We start from the raw sequence: 27,013 nt of genomic DNA, 5'->3' as shown, positions 1-27,013 counted from the left end.
AACCATTCAAAGTCAAAGGATGGATCCAAAGTCCTTTTGGTTGAAGAAGAAAATCCTCATGGAAAGAAATCCCTGAGGGGACATTAAAACCTTGAAGAACATGCCAGCTTTTTTTACTTACTCATTAATGTAATGAAGGGAACAATTTGCTACATGAAATCAATAAAGACTGTGAATTCAAAATGGCAACCTCAAGAAATGCCAACTACCTACTGACCAAACTCAACCAGATTCAAGGACATAAATGCCTATCAAACCTTAATAATTAAGTAATAAATTGCTTTAAATCAATATATTTGGAAGATTAATTCAAAATTATTAAAGAAGCAGATAATACTCAGCATTAAAATACAGAGCACATAATATGTAAACATCAAGCACAAAATATTATTAATTGTTATATACTTCTCATGTATTTGCACTACACTCATATTTCAAATGCAAATATTAATTTGGAGAGAAATACCTACTGTATATGCACACACTGAAACAGTTTGCTCAGCTATACTGCATCAATGGTTATTTGACAAGTTATAGCATCAGAAGCTCTCATTTACATATTCAGCTACTCTCTCTGGTTTTTCCATGAGAATAAATTAATAAAACAACTATTTGACAGATCCATACTAACAGCTTCTCCTCTGAACCACAAGAATACTCACAGTTATGCAAATTCAGTGTATAAAATATACACCAACAAAATGACATCAAAAATGTAAAAAAAATTCCTGTCTAAATCCTAAGAATGTGTAATGTTTTTAACTATGACAATTAACACCAGCAGTAAAAATTTAGTTGATAGAATGTCCATTTCATATGCAGATAATAATTAGTGAAAATTCAGTCTCTGAAAGATTAACATGCAGTATACTGACACAAAAGAACAGCTTTCAAGTATAATTCAGCACACAAGTATTCTGACAAAAAAAAGCATAAAAAGAACAATACTTTAAAAGTTTCTGACACAGTATTTTGTTCTGTATTGCATTGTAAGGAGAAAATAGTATTTAGAAAAGTTAGGTCAGATATTGGTATTTCATTTAAACAAGTAGAAATGAAGAAATTCCTAAAACTGTTTTTATTAAAACATGCAAAAGTCAATAAAACAGAAGATGAAAGGCAGAAATGAGACAGCAGTACAAAAGAAAACAGGTATGGGAACAACCAAAAAAATTTAAAGAAACAGAAGAAAAAATAATTAAGATGAATAAAAGAAGAGAAAAAGACACTGTTTACTAAACAAGCAAAAGGACCTATAGAGTTAAAAATTCAGTTGGTGACTGTCAGATTTTTATGTCATATCTGAGTGATTCTAGATCTGATCTAAAAACTGACAAAAGGCAAAAGACACAAAATGAGAAGTGAAATTGATTTTCAGTTCTCATCTAATACCAATGTCTTGAGACAACAGATGCTTATTTTGGACTATGCTAAAATTATCCTCTACTTCAAACAGTTTGCACTTAGGCTGCAGAATAAACATTTAATCTCCAAGTTTTATTGTTCCTCACTTCAAACTGATCTTAAGAAAGAAAATTAACAAAATACAATGCTAATGTAGTTCTCTGAGGGGAAAACTCTTTCTTTTTGGATATTTAAAAAGCTTGTCTTACTGTTCGTGGTGATTCTTTGCATGGCTACTCTGCAGTGAGTTGAAAACACCCAGCACATGCACTTTCCACTCAACCTTTCATTTATTTGTTCCTATTCAAGAAGAATTCCACCATCTCTGTGCACAAAATTATTTTTTAAAGGACACAGTTGCTGCTACAATGGAGGCTTCCAATGCTGCAGGATTTGAAAATACTGATTTGCACCATGGGACTGATGTCCCTGTAAAATGGAATTGCATTGGTGTTTCACTTCAAAAGCACAGTCCTAATCTTAAGCTTCCCACCTCTCCAACTTACTGCACACTTCAGCTTGGGAGGACAAAACAATCTGAGCAGGCAAACTAATTAATATTAAGACCAAAGTAAAAGAGAAGATGCACAATTTTGAGATTTCAACTAATAAGAAACATTTGATCCACGGGACCAGCTAGAAATGGTCATTGTTAAAAGCCAGAATAGATAAAGATCAGAGATCTTTTCCACAAACAGGTTTTTAAGGGGGAGAGTAAAGGCATCTCCACAGCAATTCTTGTTTCATCTCAGTCTATTGCTCTTAGTTCATCAAAAAAGAAACTTTCAGCTCACCCCAAACCTCACAGAACGATCTAGAGAATTTAAATAGCTTCCACTACCCTCACAAGAGCCATCTCTGAAAAATTAACGTGGACCTGCCTGACTTGGCAGTTTACCTTCAGTGTCAGGGTGAGAAGTTTCACTGTATTGCTTTGTACTACAAAAAAAGTGTCCTCTTCCACTCTTCTGTTGCTGCTTTTTGTGAATGTCAGAGCTTCTCCACTTTGTTTGCCTTAGTCCTGGCCTAGGCTGCCCTGTGGTCAGAGCTCTCAGCTGCAGTCTGGTCTTTTCTCTGCCAGCCCAAGGTCAATGCAAAGAATAAAAAAGAGCCAAGACCTTTTAAGCAGAGTGGGTGAAAGAGACTGTTAGTTATAGGTGAAATTGTCAACACACAAAACCCTCTGCAGATTAATCCAAGCACTTCTTACACTCCCCACTTTTGAATTATTCAGGAATAAGTCCTTCTTGCCTTAGAAGAGGAACTTTGTGAGTAAGTGCAAACAGAAGTTTCTGCAAGACACAGAGGGGAGATGTTGAACTGAAATTCAGCTTACAGTTACAGAGAAATTAATAACAGGATACAAACACAGCTCACAATGTTTCTTAAATAAAAGTCACAGTCACTGTGTCACAGTTTCTAAGTTCAGTAAAAGTAAGCTTGTCATGAGAAATGAGTGAAATAAGCTCAATACAAACCCTGTGTGTTTCTCACAAAAGAAATTGCAGAGATATTTGGGGTGCCCTGATGCTGAACAAAATAACTAAAATTAAGTCAGTCCTTGGGTTGTTGGGGTTGGAGTAAGGTATGCACAGCTCTGCCATGTGATACCAGACAGACAGACAGACAGACAGACTTACTGCTGTTTTATTAGTACATATTTGTAGGAAGATCTCTCTTTCTTCTATAGAAATTGTAGAAAAACAGTAAAAAATCCTTGTTCTTTCTACACCTCTTTCCTTTGTTTCCTTAAATGGTTATTTATTTCCAATATTGTGGAAGTCCTCGGCTGGTCTATACTTCCAAACTACAATAACATCATCATTTCCAAGATATTTCTAGGTATTAGACATACCAGGTAACAGCTATGAGATAGAATCACCTTCCCAGGGACAAAGGAGTGCTGAGAGTTCAGGTCTTGGTACATCAAATCTTTGTTGTTTACACCTCTATCCCCATTTTTCTGCACTTTCCATTAATCAGAAATTTGACCAAAAAAATATTGCCTTCAAACCAAACTTAAGAATCCTTCTTTTTAACCTTCTTTTTAACTGCATCTTTTTGATGCAGTAAAAAGTGATTCATGAACACATTCCTGGTTATCCATAAAGTTCTAGTTCCCTAAATATGATAAGGACAAACAACATAATAAAGCAACAATAACAAGTCTTTGGTCATAGTTCAGCCCCCTTTCCAGGCAGCACCCACCCCAAAGCTCTTTTCCTAATCCTTTCACTGGGCCACAGAACCAGGCCCTGCTCTGGATGACATTTTCTTGACACTGCTGGTTGTCCTACTTCACTACCTGTTTCTTTGTTTTTAAATACTTTCACCAGTCAAACAGTACTTTATATAACAGTAGCATCAGGAATCTCAGTGTGATTTTGTTTGGGGCAGTCATCCACGCCTGGTTTTGGGGTGAGAAACCGGCTGGTTTGGGTCACTCATGCTCTGAGGAGAAGAACATCAAGCCAGGAACCACCAAAGCAAATCATTTCATCCACACAAAAATGGCAACACTGGACACATGGGCTAGGGCTTGTGGGGTTTTTTGTTTGGTTGATTGTCCTGAAGTGGACATCAAAACATTGCCTACCTAAACCCATCCTACTGAGTTCAAAAGAAGCAGAAAAATGATCAATAGGTTGTTTTTTTTTTTTTTGCAAGCTCTGTTGATCTTGCAAAACAGGAGAGGGCACTGAACACTGAACTCCTCTCCTTCCTTCCTGTGTACAGGAGTGAGTTCTAAAGAACTGGGAATTAATCTTCGGTCAGAAGATGGATGATCTGATCAAAAACGGGCAGATTTCATACAGGAAGACACTTATGGTGTGCTCATGTCTGGGAACATTGTCCTCCTCAGAGGGTCCTTAGAGTGTTCAAAATCAACTCTCTGCTGATCTGACATGCAGGTAACCCCAAACTTCACTCAGGCTGACAGATCCTGTGGCAGCTGCTCCTCTTCTGAAATATCTGCTTTTCCTTTCCATTCTTTTTAAGCCTAGTTTGTCCCTATGGCTTTGTCTAGCTGTGTTTTAATTAGTTTGCCTCCACCATACCCAGAGGAGGTTGAACTTGAGGAACATCTGTAGCCTATTTTTATTTCTTTCTATGTCCCCACAACAGTGGATGCAGTCTCAAATAATTTCTTGTGCTGTGCCTATTATGATGCTCCTCTAGTTGGAAACTGGGTGGTTTGATTTGTCTATACATTAAATATGGATATTTACACTGCAAGTGTGAGTTGTTTCCACTGCCCACCATCATCCCCGTGTAACTTCCAGCATCACTGCTTCCAAAACAAGGTAAGAGTAAGTTCACTTTGCTCTGCTAATCTAGGCAGGGAAAAATAAAAGTAGATTTGAGGCTTGGTACAAACCCAAAAATTGTGATCAAACTATATAGTTAGTAAATTGTTTGTCTAAATCTTTCATGTGTGATGAAAGATTATTATCATAATTCATTAGCAAATTACAGACTTTGTAATGCAGGCAGCCACAAATTTGGCTTTGTATCAATCAGTTGAGACCAGCTGGGTAGAAATTAACACAACTCTGGGATACATAAAATGAAGTGCTCTTTCATTTTTAATTCACTGGAAACTTTGAAGGAAAGAAATGGAAGCCCTTTCAAAAATGTCAATTTTCCCTGCTTTTTGTAAATCATTCCATTTCACTGTAGAGATACAGAGATACAAATAAACATACATGGGATGTATGTAACTGAATACCACAGAAACTGCTCAATCAAAAGAAATTTAATATAAAGTATGTGTAAAGAAAAGCAGTGCAGTTCAAAAAATCCTTTCATTATTTCTGAGACAGCCATACACATTAGTGAGCACCAGAATTATTAAATAAACACAAAAGCTAATAGCCATGCTACTCACAAGATACAATATTGTCAAAATTCCTGCTCTGAGCTTTCTCAGTCTACCAAATGACCTTGTACAAAAATGCTTGTTTTGATTATGTCTCCTTTGCCTAAGCTACAAGGCTGTGTATAGTGACAGCTGCATTTGGGAGCAACTTAAAACAAATTTTATCTTAGTGGCACCTAATCCAGAGACTGGTACAAGCAGCATGGAAAAGTCAGTGTCAAAATTAAACAATGAAGGCTTTTCTAGGAACAGATGCTTTTTCCCTGCAGCTGTAAAAACCTGAAAACAATCCTATGCCCCACTGTCTGGTCACGCAACTACCACAAAGCAAGGCATAAATTTTGCCACTTATTGCAAATATTTGCCCAGAGCTGCTATAACCCTTTTTAAAAACAGTAACAGGGATTTCTTGCGGGTGATTATGAGGCCGTTTTATCCTTTAAATGAGTGCAAGGCTCTCCAATTTATGCCCACGATTCCTGGTACAAAACCAAAAGGATAACTTTTCAAATTCATGTTTTACACAGATATAGGAACATAAATGAAAAAACCCTAAAAACAGGTTTACTAGAGAGATGGTGCCTATGTCACTAAGATGTTATGGATGGGACAAACATTATTAATTCACAATTGGAACAGCAACTCAGTGTTTTCTTTGCATAGTAATTACAAGGGAACGTATCATTACACAACTGCTTCAAGATACTTTTGACCATTTTGGTGTTGTAACTCCACAGTCATCACTTTAAATATCCTTATCACCAGAGCTATCCAAAAAATTACCTCTTTCTATTCAGTGAATACAGTGATAAACTTCAAGCTGAAATATTAGCTCGTAGGAAACAACTTCTGTAACTTAATGAATATAAGTAAATCCCGAGTTCCCGATTAAGTGAGCAATTTACAATGTCAAGCATGTAGTTACGCTCCATATGAACTGATGGGGATTTTAGATTAGCTTCTGTTGTGTATTTAAAAGTGATAGCACCAACATGATTTACATAAGTAAAATATTTTCAAATATTTTCTCACCAAGCAAGCACTCTAAAATTGTGAAGTGTTTCCTTTCTTACCCAAGTTAAAAAAAAAATAATCAACTTTTCCAGAACAACAGTTCATTAGCACCTCACTATTTATAAGTATAATTGGGTTGTTTGATGAGAAAACATGAGAGAACACTGTGCCCACTATAATTTGCACAAATACAAATTTCATTGTTTGAAAACAAATCAGCAATTCAACGAATGTGTTTTTTTTAATATAAGTGTATATCATGCAATAATAGAAGTGATCATATTATAGTTAACACGGGATAGAAAGGTTAAACCATGTTCTAAACCACTTTAATTTACAAGCTGTAAATTAATTTTTTTTTAATTGCAAAAAAATGCTAACTTGAATTTTTCATTTGTTATTCATCTAAACATAATTCACACAGATAACAGCACTGTGCTATTTAGCTACAGAGTGCTGCTTTCCCACTCTAAATAGCACAGGAGCTGGGGACAGAGCTGTTTAATATGTTCATAAAGCTGCTTAGGTTTTCTTGTCATTTCATGCTAACACCTTTTTAATAGCTAGCATTATGATAGAAGCCTTGCATAAAAATTCACCAACCTGAAAGTAAAACACAGCAAATATTCAAAATCAGAATAGCAAGCGATGGTTTTAATTGCAGTTTTTAAAAAATTCAAGGTTTTAAATTAGGTCTTGATCCCCAAAATCCTTAGCATCCTTAAATTACATGAGCAAAGCCATTCAATTCAACATGATTACTTCTAAAATAAGGACAACTCACATGACTGAGCATTTACAGAGCCAAACCCATAACCAAAATTATCACAATGACTCCTCATTATTTTCAAATTCAAATAAATTGATCCTTATCCTTTGAGAGTTTCTCTCCAACCCAACTTACACTTACAGATGGAGGGGAATAGAGACAGGGAAGGAGAGAAAGGAAGAAGAGATATAAACACACACACACTAAACTGAGTGCTGACAAACTGAACGTTAACAGATGTGTGACTTCTAATTAGTTATAATAATCTGTGCTATTGGAACCTGCCTCGCCTTCCCTTGCAAATCAAACAGCTTCCTTTGGAGTTTTAAACTCTCTGGGTGCTTCTAAATTTATGCAAGGAAAAAACCTTTGCTTTCAGCAGATTTTAGAGAAACTACAGTGATAACTTTATGAAAGGAAAATATTAAATTATAATTATCCTAAACAGACACAGTCTTGTGAAACTAACCCTACATTCATATGAAAATACAAAGCATTGACTATAATGAATTTGATTCATCCTTGGACACAAAGCTTTACCACAGTAAACTCAGTCAACTGTTGCTCTTGCTTTTATATTCATAGTACTTAAATAGCGCACTTTAAAACAAAAAAAACTCCAATTGGCTTTTCATACATCCACCCTCCCCAAAAATAACGCACTTGAAAAACCCAAATGATATGAAAAGGCTTCAAGGCCTCTTTTCTCCTTTTCACAGCACTTTTTTTTTATTTCTGTTTGCAGTAATCTGCCTTTCACTTTCTCATTGCTACAGAACAAACGAGGAGGCTCAGCACTTTGAAAAGGGGGCTCAATGTGTAATGGGTCCACTAGAATTAATTTAGTTGCACCAAATCCATTGAGCAGTGAGGTTTTTTTCTCTTCTCAAATCATTTTGAGTCGGATGCAGCCCCCAGCCTTTGTAATTCTAGTAAAGCACTTAAAGTGCACAGTAGGTGTTCATCAGGACCATCTGGTCAAAAGCAAAACAAGCTGCTGATTTTGCCTTTGAATAGAATGAAGCAAGTGTGAATTAGTCTCTTCAATTAGCACTATTACAACCTGTCAAGTGCATATTGTAAAACAGGATTATTACAGTATTGGTCACCAGTGCAATTATTTACTCTCTGCCTTTTCTTGCATATAAAAATGTCCATGTTTACTAGTTTTTAATAACTGAAGATCGTTTCTTTAATGATATGCACGTCCAAACGCACCAAAATCAAATTACACGTTATGAAACATATTCTGTCAGGAATATATTAAGTTTCATAATTAAGTGAGAAGTAGTGCCCTTTCTTTATCTCTGTTTCTGTTGCAGAAAAAGGAAAATTGTTATAGATATTTTTAAATGGGATATCTTCAAAACAGATCTCTCCAGTCAGGTATTAAGATATTTTAAGTGCCTAATAAAGTTATCACTGTTGAACAGTTACCTAAAAGGTATTTTCTCTTTATTTCCCAAGGAACTTCATATAATTCCCAACACATGATCACTTAAAAAAAGTTTATCAAGGTTTTCTTTCAGCCAATTCATTTTACTTTAGGAATGTGCTGGTTTTCTATGATACAAAGGCAAAAAACCAAAACAAGAAGTTGATTTAGCTTTTTTAAAATGGATTTTTCTCTCCTCGGTGAAAAAGTCAAAGCCTGGCTTGCTAGCAGGTCTTCATTTACCACTGCAGAACACTGAGGCTATCACAGGGATGTTTAAATTATGTATACTGCTGTTACGACTTGCCATAAATTGAGCATAATTTTAAGATGGCAGATTTCTTTAAAAAGCAAACTAAATGCTCAAATTTCACAAAAACACTGGGCTCTAGAGTACAATAAGTATAGCAATGTATTTTAATAGCTTGTCTGATACTAGAAGTATTTGAACAATAGAACGTTTGTGCACCTCCTATTAAATCCAAAAGGTGCTACTTACTGATGTTTACCAAAACAGTAGTTTTCAACAATTTTAAAGCAAGTACAAAATGTCAAAACATAAAACAACTGTTTCTGAAACTATTAATATATGTTCCATATTTGGGTATGTCTATTTCTGATAAATGAGGGTTTTTTGTAATTATTTAGCTACAACATTAAAAAGAGTAACATTATTTATATATGCATTTCATGTCTCCATGTCAGTGTCAGATGTTTACTTTGAATGACCTCACTCAGCAACAACTGTCTTGAAAATATTTTGTTCAGACACCAAAAAAAATGGTACAAGACCTTCGGCAGGATTATTTTTCTGCCTGATGCAGGTAATTCATCAGCTCACTTATATTTATATATTACATTTATTTAGGCCTTTTAAATGAGGCTTCTGCCTGCAGATTCATAATGGTGATTTTGTATCTTGTTTAACATTCATCCACTCACGAAAAAAGTTTAAAGAAATTCATCACGAAGGATTTGCTTAGGGTCTGTGAACACAGAATTTACAGTTTATCTCAGCCCAGGCAGTTCTGTGCACAAATAGTTCCTCCTCCTGCCTGGAGGGCTATTGGATCCACTGCTTTCCATATTCCACCTTAGCCAGAGAGTCTGCAGGGAACACAGAACAAATATATTACCTAGCACAGGTGACAGGGATGCTGAGCAGGCAGCCTCTGCTTAAATTATTGGCTAAAGAATGGAATAAAGAGCAGAGGCAGCTATGCAGAGGCAGCCAGTATTTAAAGACCCATCCTCTCTGCATTGTTTGCACAGATTTGATGTTTTACCAAGAATTCTAGTGCCCAGCACATGCTCTAGATAGTATTCTCAACTGGAATTTCCAGCAGTTACAAAATAAGATCACCAGGCTGAGCGAGGACTGAGGGTTCAGCACACATCGCTCATCCACCCTTCAGCAGCCACAGCCTGTGGACACTGGATATTTTTGCAATCCTGCACACAGGAATCACAAAAAAGCTTCAAAGTCTGTATCAAAAGAGCAAAATAGACAAATGTAAAGTCCTTGTTTTTAATGGAGCAATCCAGTTTGTTAAAAATGTTTGATTTTTTTTTCTGTGTCACTGATTAAAACAAAAAGTGTAGAGCACATTATTGTGACAAGAACTCAAGCCCATTAAGTTTTTCACAAATTAGTTTGTCTGCTCCAGGATCAGAACACAAACTTGCTTTTAACACGCCTTTAAATATTCCCCCTTCTGAAAAAGGCTTTCCTTTATTTCTGTCAAATAATGAAACTACAACTTGCAAAAATGAAAAGTAGCAGAAATGTTCATTTCTAAATGAAAACAAGTTGGTAAGGATAGAAAAGAAATTATCTTGAGTGTGGGCAATGCCTGGTAATAATTTAGCACAGAGCTTCTCCCTCAAGTTAGAAAAATCTCTCCAATTTCAAACAGCCTCTATAAATTAACTTAGCAGAATAAAGAACAAGTCTTCAGACAGAAAACTCCTTTTAGTCTTGTATTAGGAATTCAATTTGTCAAATTGTCTTTATTTAACCATCTAATACACTGGAAATGTATTCATTTGCAGTCTCCTAACTTGCACAAAACCTACCAATTTCCAATTTAAAATGCAGATCATGGAAAAAAGCAACCATGATATTTCCCAGAACAGTATCTGCCCAGCATTAATTTAATACTGCAATTTTACAAGAACAAACAGATGTCAGAAACCTGTGACACAGATTAATTTACAATTTAGACCATCATGTTATTATTAACTTTCCAAGTTAACTACTCCCCTGCCCAACTCAAAAAAAAATTTAAATTGAATATACAGAATTTTTGACAAGTTCCATTTAATTTTTTATTTCATTTCCAAAGATTATGTATAAGTTCATGATCACAAAACAATATAAGTGAATGTAACTTTTATTTTTTAAGATGAGAAATCAGATCTTAATACCTAAAGAGTTAGCTATTTTGATAAAGAATGTTTTAAAAAAAGGCACTTTCAAGCACCATCTAAAATTCAACTATTAAAATAATATGCAACAAATTTTGGAAGCAGACACCAGCACTACAGCATCAGGCTTCTCTTAGATAATTTTTTGTCCCATGGTTTCCCCATTAAACACCACGATTTCTTCAAAAAAACAATTCATCCAAATATCATTTCCTATTAAACATGCATTCTAAACAATAAAAAACCAGAGAACTGCAGCAATAGTACTTTAGAAAGGCACAGTTGTGAGCTCACTGGATTTTGCATTTAACCAATTGCAAAACATTTCTGCCTTCTGAAAGGGTGGTGGGGTTCAGGTTTTGGTGCGAGTTTGGGGGGTTTTTGATACTCTTGGAACAAATATCTATTCCTGAAAATTCACAGCACCAATAACAACAACACACTGAACCAGCAGCCCTTGAGAGACAGTTGCACCCAACTGTGGCAAGAAGTAGAACATTTCTAGAATCTTAAATATTTCTTTTAATAATTGATGTAGTCATTTTGAATCTTTCTGCATAGGATATGGCGTGTGAGTAGATTGCATTAACACTGCTTAAACATTTCAACTTGTCAGTATGGCCAAGTCGATTTCTGAAATATTTGCTGTATTTTCCCATCGAAACAGTAATAAAGGTAGAATAAATATATGCCACTGCTTTATAATCACTGAACATTAATGAATATTTTATGTCTTTTTAAATCTCCCTGTTTAATTTAAAAGGGTGAAATTAAGTCTCCTCCCTGCAATATGCCAATTATCTGTAAATCAAACAATAACTTGGCCATTATAGTCCTTTTTGTTAATATACCAGAAGCTAATTTGAAAACACTGAGCAGCATTTTTAGGTAATAATTGAATAGTCCTTCCTGCCCTCTTGTGGTTGGCAACTGCATCACTGGGCCTCTCCACCGTTACAAAATACACCAGGAGGAAAGTAAACTATTAATTTGTTAAAGTGTGAACAAGAGAGTGAAGAGAAAAAAAAATCAAACAGTCCCTGGAGAGGACAGAGACAAAGGAGACAAGGAACGACACCACCAATTCCTCCAAACCACAAGGACTGCCTAGATTTGTTACAATGATTACTTTATGCTAAAAGGAAAAAAAAATTAAATTAAGAAGCCATTAGGGAGTTAACATTCAAAACAGTGCTTGTTTTCTATAATTAGACAAATGTTCACCAAGCCTTTTACCTCAGCCAAATCCCCAAGGATTTCCAGGAGCCTTTGCACAGACAGACACGTTCACCTGTTCAGCATCAGCTGCACAACAAGGGCCACTGAGCTTGTCTCATTTTAGCCCCTCAATTGGTCTTCACAATTTTATACACTCCATTGGGTGTGACAGACACAAGAAAGGCAAAGAAAGGCTTTCTGCTCTCGCTGGGTATGCAGTGGTTGGGTTTTTATTTTGGTTGTTTAAGGGAAAAATTTTAATTAACTTTTACACTATGTTGATTCCATCAGGAAACCTGATGACTGTAACCTGCCATTACCAACAAACAAGAAAACTTCAGTGCATGGAAAGGCAGACTAGATCCCTCTGTCACAGATTTCTGGTTCCTTTAAGCCAGGTAAGACCCACCAGCAAAGAAGTAAAAAGATACAGTATTGATAAAAAACAGACAATATATGTGTATGTGTTTTCTTTTAGAATCTCCCCATTTTAAGATTAAAACCACATATTTGGATGATTTATTTCCATAAACGTTCAAATTCTTTGTAATTCTAGAGAGTCAAAGCTCAGCCCCTCAAAAGTTAAACTGATTCAAGTATGTGTGTTTATTAGTATTACCACAAAAACCAAAACTGAACTTACTACAGTACAGCTGAACACAAGAAGCAGAAAACAGGCTTTCACATGGGGGAAAGATCAGAATTTAGATCTTAAGAATAACAGGATTCACAATGAAAACAGTTAGTGATCATTTTCCATTGTTGTGAGATACTACTCCCATAGTTAGTATTACAGAACTTAAATTAATTCTGTCTACCAAGTCAGCATGTGACACGAAAAACTTCAATAAACTCTGTTCAACCCTAAAAGATTGTGAGAAGTGCCAGACCAATAATAGCAAACATACATTTAATTTGAAAAGCAAACATTTAATCTTAATATTTTGTAATGTGAATTCTGAAGATTCACATTTCTAGGTTGTTTGTCAAGTTTCCAGAAGCCAGTGGGTTATATGGAAAATAACATCCACAACATCTGGCATTGGATATACCATGGAGCACTAGACAACAACCTTTGGGCTTGGAAAGAAGTCTTAAAAATTTGCAAGGGACTGCTTATTCTGAATTCAGAGAGTCCAGAGTCACATCAGAGATATTTGTTCCTTTAGGACTTAATTCTGCCGAAGTTCTCTCCAATATCACCCCTTGCTGGCCATTCCACAGAACGGCAGCAATGTCCATTACACACAAAACCATTGGGCTACCAGGCCACAAAGAATTACAGCACTCCAACAGCAACCAGCACGATGGCTGAGGGGCCTACAGAATGGAGATGGAGCTGGTTAAAAGAAGGAAAGACAGAGGGAGGTTCAAGGGGCTTCAAGTAAAATGCAATTGGAATAACTCAATTTTGTATTGTATACAATATTGTGTATTTTGTATTGTATTACAATACAAAAAGAAACATCCTTTCTGTATAATTTAATAGAACACCTTTTTCTACCTGAATTCTTTAATCAGATTACAGCAAATCTTGATGATCCAGTTGATCAAAATGAAAAAAGATCAATAAAATACAGGAATATCTATCAAGACTATGCAAACCCCCTTTAAGAGAGCTGGCATTAGCTATAATGAGCTACATTTATTGTTCAGCTGTGAGGCAGCACTCACCTCCTGAATGGTACTGCTTCCTGAGAAGTTGAGGTTGTACTCCCGCTGGACTTCTCGATGGGTGACAATCAGCATGAAGTTCTGATTTAATGACTCCTGCAGGGCCCTGAAATGGTTGAAAGAAAAACAGGAAAATCAGGGATAAGCATGTTATAGCTTGTTTTACAGTCAGATGCAAAAACCCCAGGGTACCCTAAACTCTACATGGACAAGTCCAGGCACAACATTATCATCTCTCTTTTCACTCTTAAATGCAAGGAAGCATGCTGAGAATGACCAAAGGCCATTCCTGAACTCCTTCCTTAATAAGGTGACTGCAGCCTTTAAAGCTCTTCTAATGTTAAGTATGTTCAAAATGGAGAGAGTCCCATTATCTTCACAAACATCAGGTGTATTTAGCACTCCTAATGCCATTAATAATAAGCTTGTCAGCATATTGATGGCCAGACCAAATATCAAGCTATGATGCACATTAAGGGCTGATGGTAAGCAGAACAAGGCAAAGCATGTTCTTGCTTCTCTAAGGTTACCTGAAGCAGAAATCAAATGGAAATTCTTACGCTTAGTTTCATTTAAAGCACATAAACCCAGCAAATTACAACTGGAAAAGTAACCACAGCAATATTTCTCATGTGGGTATTGAACATTTAGAAAAGTTAGTTCTGCTCATACTGTTTTAAATGTATATGACAGAGGTTTTAATAAAATAAAAATAAATAAAAATTAAATTAAAAAAAAAATCTTAAGATACGGTTTAAACAGGCCAATTATATGTTCTTTCTGATTCTTCTGGTAGCAAAACATCTAGATATTAAAAAGGCATCCTGATTGCTTAATTAGGTACAAAATCATGCAGCTATCTACTTTTCAAAGTAGAAGGCAGGACTTCTGTTATAGACATGGCAATTATGGCTGTGTGCAATCTTTGTGCTACAAAACTGCAGCAACACTGTACCACAGCTTGGGTTTCTAAATAACATTTATGCAGAGTTGACTTGTTCAGTGGCATATTTGATTTAATTTGGCCTATTCAATTCTTTTTTTTTTTTTAATCACATACACTTAAAAGAATGACAGACTGTGGTTTTTTCCTTCACATTTTTACTATTCCGTGACACTTCAACATGCCATTCCTCTTAGCAGTAAAGGACAAATTCTGAATGCAGATCAGCACAGCTGTATCTTACAATACAACAAGACAAGAAAGACTCCTACATCATTTGAGACCTGATTTGTTCATTTTAACTGCTTCTGGAATTACTGATCTGCTGCTTTGCTCTTGAGATGGGAAGGAACTCATACAACACTCACTGGATGCTTTAGCAAGAGAGACACAATTTGCTTGAATATCTCAGGGAAATTTACCTTACAAAACTATCTTCACTTGGAAACCTAATCTGGCTCCTGTGACATCTCAATAATCACATACTAGAAAACAAAATCATGAAGTGCTATTTCTTGTCTTTTATGGTTTTCCAATATGGAAAATAAATATAACTCCTTGTCAATGCTAAGTATGATCATGTGCATGAGAGACACTACAAATACAACTGGAGTCCTCAATGCTGAAGATGTAGCTTTCTGCACTTTCACAAGATTTTCTACAAAAGGCCTAAAAATTTTTTAAATACTTAACAGTCCTTCAAAAGAGGGGAAAAAATTAAAAAGAGGAGTGCTGAAAAGTTGTATGCCTATTTTCAAAGGTAATTCTAATTTGATTGTTAATAGGTTTTGCATTCCCAAAACCATATTTTCTATTGGCAAATGTTCAGTAGCAACTAAAATATCCTGCTGTGCTTTTTCAGATTCTGATTTTTTATTTGTTTTCAGCAAATACTGGAGGCAAATGACATATTTAATTGCTCTGAAAACATTAATTACAGCATATGTGAATGGCTCTGGATCCCATACAGACTCACACGAGGTTCTGTTATAGCTCATTTTGACTCTATCTGAAAATCTGTAGAAGCTAACTGATAACATGACTCATGTTTTCATTCTGTAATTGATGTAAACATAGCAGGAAACAGGCCAGTCTGATCAAACCCACAGTCTCTCCAGTTCTGCATGATGCACACACTTCAGTACAACTCAAAATACAGCTTGCTAATAGGAAGCATCCGCTGATAGGAAAAGTTTTCCACTTGTGAGAGCAGGAAGTATTTTGGAAAGAAAAAAAATACTCTTCAAACAAATTTAAATGAAGTGCCTAAAAATTAAAAGCTTTAATTTTTGAACTAACAATTTTTGACACCTCTACTTTTGGAATTTCTAAGCAACACAAGCTGAATGTTGTTAACAAGCAAATTCTCAGCACATATTCATTGACAGAGTGAAAAAAAGAGGCTGAAAATTAGGCTGGCTAAAAAAAAAAACAACCAAAAAAAAATTGAGGAAAAACTAGGTTTGAAAGTGTTAGTAAATATAGTGCATGATTAATTGTTCACTTTTCCTTCAGAAAAACAACAAAACAAGGAACATTACTTCTGCTTACACAGAAATGCACTGGTCAACTGCTCCAGTCCTTGGAGCTCCTACGTGAAAACCTCACACAAGCTGCAAACCTTGGACAGTGTCCACTAGAGGGGCAAAAGGAGGAGGAATTAATTAATTAATTAATTAATCAGTGACATCTGATGGGTCACTGATGCCAGCATTGGTGCCCAGCCTCCTGTGTGGGATGGGCTGATGTGAGCCCACAGCCAGAGATGTCTGTCCCTCCCATAATCACATTCTCCAGCACAGGGGGATGCACATTGCCCCAAATCACTTGGACCAAAATATATCGTGCCCAAAAGTTGTATTTCAGCCATTAAGGCGATGATAAATTTCACAAGAAAAATGTATTTAAAGGAGACTTCTCACTGACACTAAGCTGAAGCTTATTTTTATTTCTTTTTAGGTTGACATAAGTGTATTGAGAAGACTGATTTTGAATACAATGCACATCTCTAAAATTTTGGCTTCGGTGTTGGCAGCTGTTTAATTTTCCTACAAATGTTGTAGTTGACTACAATGACTTTGTAGTATAATAATTTGATTGCCAAATAAAATAACTATATTAAAAGCGGGGAAAAATCAGGGTCAAACTCTAGGCCCCATTAAAGACAAGAGAGATTTTTTTTTCCTTCTTTTTCTTTCTTGCCACCAGTGCTATGAGAATTCAACTAATCTGAGAATTAATTAGTAGGAAAAGAAAACTAAATTCTAGAAAGAGGACTAAAGTAGGCCACTCTTACATTTTTCTCCTACTGCAAACCCCAGCTTTCAAAAGCATTTGCTGATAGGAGATACATTGCTATTACAACCTTTTTACCTCAGCTGAATGATTCTGCACTTGCTGTGCAGCACAGGAGGCAGGGGAACCTGTATTTTCAGGTTCCAACCCTCCATTTGAGGTACTCTGCCTACACCCAAAAAAGAAGTTCAAGAAAGACAAAAGAAAATAGACCTGGCCATGGTCATTGCTCTGACCAGTTCCAGCAGGAGACCTGGACATAGAAAACAGATTGGTTCTATCTGCTGTTAAGTGATGGCATTAATGCTCTGAATTTTTATATGACACTTTGCTTTTCAATAGCATTTTTCTCTAAAATTTTTGCAATATTTTAGAATTTGACACCAAAAGTAAATTCTTAACTGACAATATGTAAATGCTCCTTTTCATTCCAGTTTTTATGAAATACACTCAATATTTTCCACTATGCAATATCTTTCTCAGTCACACAGAGATTTCCCCCAAAACCTCTGATTTTTATATAAACAGGTATGACACAAGGTAATTAACATTTCCATTTTAAACTTACAGATTTATACAAGCTCATGTCAACAGAAGTCCAAATTTACTGTAATTACAGATTATTTACATTAAAACAAAATAAGAAATCAGTATGTAAATGTAATGTTTGTTGTAGCTAATGCAGCAGGAGGTGGTAGATTAGGTTCAAACAGCAATCAGTTAGCAAATCTGGCTAACATGTAAATGAGCAGAAGCCCCTTTGTTTACATTCTATTGCATTTTAAACTTCAGGATTTTTAAACTGTCTCATGAACAGATGTGAAAATAAAACATTAATCTTACCATTCTTATGGAAGCTTTCAAAGTAACTAAAGCAAGGCACTGCTCCTGTCCAGCTAAACAGACAGGACTAATAATTGGAGTTGCAGGTTACACCGTTCTTAATTATCACTCTGCTACAGTTGAGAACGTACAACAAGACACCACATCACCACCACAGCTCTGTAACCATCTAAAGCAGAGGCATTCAGCAATATATGGACCTACTGCTTGAAAAATGGCATCTGTGGGTTATTTCTTACTCACACAGATTATTACACTTGTTAAACAAGTTACAATCACTTTGCAAAATTGCATTATTTGTAATAATCTCCATGGTATGCACCTGGGTGTTGAATGCTTTTCAACTTTCTAGTGATTCATCAAGTATAATAAAGTATCTTTGGCTTTCAGCTATTTAGCAAAAAAAAGTATAAAATACATTATATCCATTTAATGACAACAGCAACAAAAAATTATAAAAAGCATCTCCCAGAACACACAACATAGAAAGAGAGACAATCTGGATATCCCAGCTCCATGCTCACACTTTCCACATTTCCCTCTTGCATTCTCCTGAACTGATTTCCAAACTGGATATTGTCAGCCTTCAAGAAGCACCCAAGGCACCAAAGGGAAGGAATTGCATGCTGAGGAAGTGATTAATCTAATCTGGTGCAAGGGATCTACTCCCATGGATATTTAATGATGGATGTTCTTTGGCATCTTTCCTTTCAAGATTGCTTCCCAAGGGAAATCATGTTCTTCTCCACCCACCTAGTAACTTCTGCTCCCATCTGGTAACTTTTGAACATAGTCACTGGTTTTAAGCAGGTCTCATAGTGTCAGAAAGGTCTCAAAGATCAATATAAATCAATGTATCAGTATAAATCAACAGCCAGGAGGAGGAAGGGGACCCAAATTACCATCCAGTAAAAAGCTGCATTAAAAGTGCAGTATTTTATACTCATCCAGGTGACCTCTGGCCAGTGAGAGTCAAAACTACCCACAGGACATGATTTCTCCTTTCCTTTGGTACTACCTGACTGCGAGCTGGAGAACACATGCAGGGCAGGCTGATACTCAGTGCAAGGGGAAAAATATTAAACATGTGCTACAAAATACACAACAACTGGAGACAGCATCAGACATAGGTGAGATGATGGGAAGCATGGAAGGAGAAGGATGATTTACTGCAGCTGCTGGGATGAGGCAGGAATTCACTAGAAATCTGATTATTCAGCTCACAGACCACATGGTTATTGTTCTGGATGTCGTGCATGGATAAGTACGGCTTTGCCAGCTGAAATTGTGGAAGCAGGGTGGAACCACACAGGTGGTATTTGACATTTAAATTTAATCTTTCCACCTCAATTTACTAGCATGCAGTAGTAATTCACTGGGTTTCTATAACCTATAAAAGCTTTAGGTAGGCCACTGATGAGCAAAGATACCCTAGGAGATTTTTGTTTGTTCAAACAGCAGGATCACTTTGCCATTACATTTAGGTGCTGGTTTTAAGTCAGTTCTGGGTTAAACCCGTTCAGTCTGTCACAATAAACTTCAATGCCTTCATATCAATACGTTGGAAAAGGATGTTTCAGACACTGCGCTGCCTCACTATAAAGAACAGACAAAAATTGGAGCTTATAGAGCTGAGGCCAGACTGTTCCTTTTAAGAAGGGCATCTAGATAAAATATCACATACTGGAATCTCAGGCTTCTCAAATATCGCTTTCCGGAGATATTCAAATCACGACTATTTATCTCTAGTTCAAAACAGAAAGCATTTGAAGAAAACAACAGATGAACTCCCAGAGTAAGAGGCAAAGTTCCTCAACATCCATTAATAATAGATGTGAGCAAAATGCTTTTAAAAATTGTGGGTAACAAACTAATCTGAATAATAACTGACCTAACAGTAGGCAGTAAACAGTGTAACTGGGTTTGGTACATTGCTTCAATTAGATGTGTTTTGATCTGCATTGATGCTTTAATTGGAGGCAAGCCTCCCCTTTCATCTAGAATTTATGACTTCAGGGAGATGATCTAGCCTTCAAATTATCCGTGTTTAAATAGCCACTAATTAGTCATCATTTGCTGTCCCAAAGCTACCAACTTTTATCTTAAAAATATCCAGAACTAATCTCCACTATGAAACAAATATAAACTATAAAAGGTAACAACTACTTTGATTTTACTATCAAGCGAAGTTCTTTAAAACCATTAATCCAATAAAAAAGGCTAAGAACTGTTTTTAAATAGTTTGTTGTTATATACTTTACTGCAGTTACAATAAACAACTCTCTTCAGACTCCAGTTTTCTCTCCAGAATTAGAACATTCAAATTACAATATACAGCAATACCTGGCTAGAAAATTTTGAAATTGGAAATGAAACAATTAGCAGCAGTAGTGGCTTTTCCCTGTTTTTCAAATAGCTGCTAAGGCACAATGGCTTATTGTCCTCACACACAAACACAGCTCCTGTTTGCACATACAGTTCATGTACACCACCCTCTGTTCCAGTGCCACTACTCCCTCTCTTAATGCTCCTTTTTTTACCATTATTATTTTTATAATTCATATCAGCATTCTTCTTTCCTCCACAGATTACATGCTAATGTGCACAAGTACCTTTTAGTAATGTACTAACTACTTTCAGTCATTAGGAGGGCACTGATTTCTATTGACTCTCAAAGATTTCCTCTCACCAGTAATACACCTGCACTTGCAGAATATTCTCCCATCACCTACAAGGGCAGAAAGGCAATTCTCTCTTCAGAGAAGCTGAAATCCGAGCATTTTGTCCAATTCCAAGCGCATCCCTCCAGCTCCTCTCGCAGGCTCAATTCCTGCGCACCCTCTAGCGGCTACCGAGTAAAATTCCCATTTTCCTGCAAGGAGCACATCCAGGGCTATTCAGGAAAGGGAAGGACACGGAAGAAAACGAACCAGACGAGGTGCTAATTACTTTATGAGAGTATTTTCCATGTAACATCGTTTCATTTTCAAACCTTCGCAATATCCCCTGACAACAGGACGAGCCCTGGGGGTGCTGGCGGGGTGAACATGAGCCAGCTGTGCCCAGGGGGGCAGCAGGGGCACCAGCAGTGGTGGCAGCAGCCCCAGGGCAGTGACTGTCTCCTGTGCTGGGCACTGTGAGGACACACCTCGAGGTGTGTCCAGTTCTGGGCCCTGCAGGTGTGGAAGGACAATGAGGGGCTGGAGCAGGTCCAGAGATGGAAACGGAGCCGGGGAAGTGTCTGGAGGGAAAGTCCTGGGAGCCATGACTGAGGGAGCCCGGGGTGTTCAGCCTGGAGAAACCCGTCAGCTCAGGAGGTCTTGGAATTTTCAAGGTCTTTTAAAGGTCTCTAATCCAATTAACTCTCAAAATGTACTATATTTACAGTTTTGTGCCGATAATCACTACCTATTCTAGACAGGCAATTTCTGCCTCCAACCCATTCTACCAATGTCTCTGTGCCACCGTCACAGCAGAAGATGGAGTCCAAGAAGAAGAAGGTGAGACACCATCTTTTCTCATCAACTTCTATTCTAAAAACCCAAAACTACATCTTTTCAACCTGTGACAACCTAAACTACTATTTATTTCAAATCTTTGTTGTTTGTGCTTCATCTCTGAGTGTTGGTAGTTTTTCCCATGGACTAAGGTCAAAGGCAGTGCCTTCCTGGGGTCCCAGCCGGGCCCTCAGACCCCCAGGGCAGCCCGAGGGGTTCTCCACGAGCCCTGGACTCCAACAAGGAGGGATCTTCTCACTCTCAAAACTCCCTGAAAAGAGCTGAGGGTCTGTCTCCACTGCCACATCTCAAGTGGAAGGATGAGAGGAAATGGCCTTGAATTGCAGCACAGCAAGTTCAGATTAGGTGTTAGAAAAGTATCTTTTTCTGAAGGAGTGGTTTATCATTGGGTTAAGTTGCCCAGGAATGTGGTGGAGTCAGGAAGTGTTCAGGAGATGTCTGGATGTGGCACTTGGGGATATGTTTCAGGGTGATCATGGTGGATTTAACTAGATAACCTTGAAAGTCTCTTCCAGCTTTGATGATTCCATGATTCTGTGACATATGAACACTCACTGCTTACTTCTTGAGTGTCCAAATCAGTAATAAAAGATATATCCTGCTCAATTAAAGCAAAATAATTATTTAGCCTATCTACATACATTTTAAAAGTACAAGATAAAATAATGTAACAAACATTTTGTAAAGAAAATTCTGATCTGATGGGAATGATTTATAGAGATTTATAAGATACATTAAATGGATCAACATAAAGCAGCAACTTATGCAAGGCCAGCTCTCATTTCCACAGGGACTAGATTTCTGCTAAATTAAAGTCATCACATCTGAGAGATGTAAAATTCTGTATGTACCTAAGAGGTTCATGTACCCCACCAAAGTTTTAAAAACCCCAACAAGCTTCTTTTTCATCCCAACAGTCACCAGTGCAGTGAAAACACTTTTTATTTACTAACTGCATATTCCTGCAAATACACACATGGCTTCATAAAAACCACAAAACCCCAAACCATACAAATAGGATTTATGGTCAAAAGACTTACCCAGAATGACTTGAAGATGGAGGAGGCAGGTCAGGTGTTAGAACATAAAGACTATTATTTTTTGGCAAGTGTAGACTTTTTAAAACAGTCTGAGGGGAGAAAAATCATTATAAATATAAAACATTCACCAATACTGACTTTTTTTTTAATTATAGGTATGTATTTACAGTACCACCAAATATTTTGCTTCAAGATACACTTGCTGTTACTTCAAAACATCATTTTTGTAGGTGGGCCACATTATACACACCAAACACAAACTGATTTGTCCTGATTTTATTTTGCAATGTTTTAGATTAAGAGTTCTTTGTGTGCCACCCAAGACATCTGACACTGTTTCAAACTAACAATTCTTGCATTGTAATCCCCACCCACAGATGCTCAGTTTGAAACTGAGTTCAGTTAACTGAAAACACAGTTGAAAACTTACACTATCATCTACATCTCCAGTCTTCCACCCTTTTAACAGCATTTTAGATGCAGGAATCTGAAGTTCATTTTCTAGAATATGTTTGATATCTCCTAGAGAGAAAAACAAAGGAAATATATAAAAGACACACATTTACTGCTTTATTTCGAACAGCAATGAGTTGTACTTAAAAAACAAGAGCAAGGAAAAATTTACTATGAGGATTTTCAGTCTGGTTACCCTCATAACATACCTTTCAAACAGTAAAGGACAAATAAAGCTTAAAAAATAATCACAAAGCATGAATGATTGAAGAATCATACGATGATTTGATGATTTGGACATATATATTGGTAATTCTATACTCCATATATACCAGACACACACATTTGCAGCTGTGTGCTATCTGGAGCACCAGACTTTGCCAGCAACCAAGAGGGTGCATATTTCTGATCCCAAATTTCATTATCATCAGTGCAGCCATAAAGAACTGCAATGTTCATACAACTGAGTGCTCTGACAGCTTTTTCCATGTTTTGTACATTTTGATGCACTTCTGCCCCTGCAGTTCTTACGGTCATAAAATAATTCAGGGTGGAGGGGACCTCTGGAGCTCATGTGGCCCATCCCCAGCTCAAAGGTCTAATTAAACCAGTTTAGTCAATGACTCGTCCAGCTGACTCTTGAACATGTCAGGATGGAAGTTTGACAGCTTTTCTGGCCAACCTGTTTCAGCACTTGATCATCCTCACAATTAAAAAAAAATTCTTTTATTTAATGTGACTTTTTGATGTTGTGTCTATTGCCTGCCATTCTCATGCACCTCCAAGACAAGTCTGGCTCCATCTTCTCCACGTCCTCCAGCAGGCAGCTGCAGACAGAGCTCAGGTCACCTCTCCCCTTTCCTCCCCAGGCTGAACAAATCCTCTTCTCTGTGCCTCTCCTCCTGTCAGCCCAGAGCTCCAGACCCCTGGCCACACTTACTGCAGGATGTCAACATCTTTCTTGTACTGGGCACCTCAAAACCCAGCAGTGTTCCAGATGCAGTCTGGCAAGTGCTGAATAGTGGGAAATAATCATTTCCTGGGATCCACCAGCTACATTCTCACCAACAAAGTCTGGGACATGGTAGGTCTTCTTCACTGCAAGAGCTCATTGCTGAAGCACCCAAGATCCCTTTTATTACACTGTTTTCTAGTTTTTATTATATTGTTATCAGCCTTCAGCCAGGTGGGTATAACATGGAGTTATCCTATGCCAGATACAGGACTTCAACTTTATTTTCTTGGAAATAAATAAATAAATTATTTTCAGGAGACTCCTGCCAGCTCATTTCTCAAGGCTGTCCAGGACCTGCTGAACAGCAGCTCTGCCCTCCAGAATTTCAGCCACTTTCTCTGAGCAGCTTAAGATTGATTTTGATCAGGTTTTTATCCAGGTTTTATCTTAACATTATGACTAGAAAAACACAACAGCAGAGTGCATCAAAAGCCTTACTAAAGCCACAGTGACATTCTCTCCCCTTGTCCACTGAGCCAGTCATCAAATTGTAAAAGGCAAATAATGCTGACTGATTAGGTACAATTTGCCTTTAGTAAATCCGTGCTGGCTGTTGCAAATTCCCTTCTTTTCTCTCCCATGCTCAGAAAGTGCTTCCAGAAAAATTTACTCCACAATCTTCCCACAGACAAAGCTCAGCAATCACCACTGAACACTGAAAGCTTCACATTTGCCTTAGCCTTTCTCTTCATGCTAATGTACTTACAGAAACCCTTCTAACCCCTCAGTGATTTCACTTTCACCTGAGCTTTGGTTTTCCTAACCCCAATCTTGCACATCTCCATGCTCCTGCTGGGATCCATCACTACTTTCCACCTCTGGGTATCTTATTTTTGAATTTAGCTCAGTCAGAAATGCTTTTTTCTTCTGTGCTGGCCTTCTGCCATGCCTGCTCCTCTTGCACATTGGAAGGAACTGTTCCTGTGCTTTGAAGAGGTTGTCCTTGAAGATCAACCAGCTCTCTTGGGCCCCTGTGCCCTCCTGGGCAGCCTCTCAGGGGATCCTGCCAAGCAGATCCCCAAAAAAGCAAAAAATATTCTTTCCTCAAGTCCACAGCTGAAGTTCTAAAATTTGTCTTGTTCACTTCTCCCAGGACTTTAAACTCAAGGCTGCCCTCCATGGTTATATCCCAAGATACAGACAGAAGTTCGACACAAACTGCTTTCTTCCCTTCTACAGCGTTCAGGTAAAAGTCAACTATTAAGAAGTTAATAAGAAAAGAAAAATCAAAGCGGTACAGCTGCAAAATTCTGATCTGATCAGATTCTGATATCTAATTTCCATGGATGTAACAGCCCAAAGGAAAACGTAGAACACCCATCAATAACTCAAAGCAATCACCGCTAGGTGGAGCCAGCCAACACCAAATCCATTGCTGAAAAGACAAGTGAGGATCAAAAGTTTCAATTTCCAAATTTCATCCCAGACAAAAGGCTGCAGCACGAAAAATTGCTTTCATCGACTATTTCTTCACCTAGCTCCTTATTTGGATCTGTATAAGCTCTTCACTAAAAATAAGAAAATGAAAATATTTTTCTTCCTTAGCAGAAGTAAATTAACCCCCAGTTTGGGGAATGTAAGAACATGCTCTGCAACACCAGCAAAAGCATACTTTTCTAACATACTGCTTCAAAATGCATCAATTTTAGGATAAAGACAATAAAACTTATCGAATGAATCTTAATTTGAATGAAAGAGTCAAATAAAAATTGAACTCAGAGGAATGCAATGATGTTCTTTGTATCAGGAAGAATTCCTCTAATCTTGTCACTAATCCTGTGCAGAAAGAGATGCCATACAGATTCAAAGAGGAAATGCCAAGATCATCCGCTTATAAATAGCTTGCATCTACACTAATCCTGCCCCAAATTACATTTTCATGCCTCAACTTAATCATTGATCTCCATTTTGTTTCTGAAGCAAGTTCATAAGAAAACTAGATTTCAAAATAAATATTTGATAGATCACTAACCTTTACAATGGATTAGTGAAATTTTGCTTTTTTAAAGCTGCAAAGAGATTTAAAAATGGTTAGTAACTGTGGAGGCTGCATTTTGGGGGGGATTTTTTTTCTTTTTGAAGGGTTCTGTTCTGCTTTGCTTTAGGACTTGGATTTTTGTGGTTGAATCTTTTCAGCTTGTCTTTTTACCAGTTTCACGACAGCAGCTTTCGTTTCGTTTTTACAAATCCTTACCAACTGTGGAGCTGTCTTCAAGTACTACATCCACATTTCTGTCTCTGTACTCAACCCTGAAGTCCAGCATTCGAGGCTGTCTCTCCACTATTTGTCTAGATGGCACTACGTGGCGAAATGCTGAGGAGGAGGAAGGAGCTGAGGAAGCTGCAGCAGAGTGACTGGCGGGGCCATAGGCTGGTCCATGCAAAGTCTCTACCCCGTACTCACTGAAAAACAAAGATGATTTCAACAGAACACCTTGGTGTGTCTAACAAGGAGTTAGGAAAGCAAAATGAGAGTATTATTTACTTACTACAGGCCAGCACACACTTCCTTAATTATCGCTGTCATATCTGAAAATATTGCTTATTATAAATGAAAAAGTAACTTCTGTATTAGCAATTTTAACATTTCAGGGCTCAGGAGTGCTACAGAAGATCAGTACTGGTGACAAACAAGTATTTAAAATCCACTATGTAATTAATACCAGAATTATCTTAAGGAGAAGGATTATTTCCTGTTCCAGGAGTGTTGTGACCATATAAAAATTGGCACCATGGCAACAACCAGCTTTCTACATCATTGGGCTAGCACCCAGTGGAAATGAGAATAAAAAACACAGCTCAAAATTCTGCATACAGATAGGTATTTCTATCACACACCAAATCAGTGAATAAAAAGTCAGATACGAAAATAGATATACGTTTAAGGTAAATAAATTAAGATAATGAAGCATGTGTTTAAAAAAAACAACACCTAGAAGTACAACAATAATGCAATGCTGAATTCTACCTTGCCTTCAAGTTCAAAACCCTGCAAGGCTCCTGGAGGTTCATATAAGGATGTGCCCATACCTGACAAACAAACCCCTATGACATACAGAAATCAAATTTGGAAGGCAAGAAACTT

The 27,013-nt window shown here is 37.2% G+C and overlaps 1 protein-coding gene across 2 annotated transcripts in view; it reads right to left on the bottom strand.

Moving 5' to 3' along the window:
- The window catches only part of FAF1 (Fas associated factor 1), a 153,989-nt gene that overhangs the window by 88,253 nt on the left and 38,723 nt on the right, over window positions 1-27,013 (bottom strand). For both annotated transcript variants that reach the window (XM_063407099.1, XM_063407100.1), the window contains 4 exons: window positions 26,123-26,331; window positions 22,891-22,982; window positions 22,461-22,549; window positions 13,822-13,927 (listed from right to left, as the gene is read on the bottom strand). In XM_063407099.1, coding sequence (XP_063263169.1) covers window positions 13,822-13,927; window positions 22,461-22,549; window positions 22,891-22,982; window positions 26,123-26,331 — 496 coding nt within the window. The remainder of the gene's footprint in view (window positions 1-13,821; window positions 13,928-22,460; window positions 22,550-22,890; window positions 22,983-26,122; window positions 26,332-27,013) is intronic.

This window comes from Prinia subflava, chromosome 10, assembly GCF_021018805.1.
Source record: "Prinia subflava isolate CZ2003 ecotype Zambia chromosome 10, Cam_Psub_1.2, whole genome shotgun sequence".
Taxonomy (NCBI): domain Eukaryota; kingdom Metazoa; phylum Chordata; class Aves; order Passeriformes; family Cisticolidae; genus Prinia; species Prinia subflava.
This window is presented reverse-complemented; position numbering and strand designations above follow the sequence as displayed.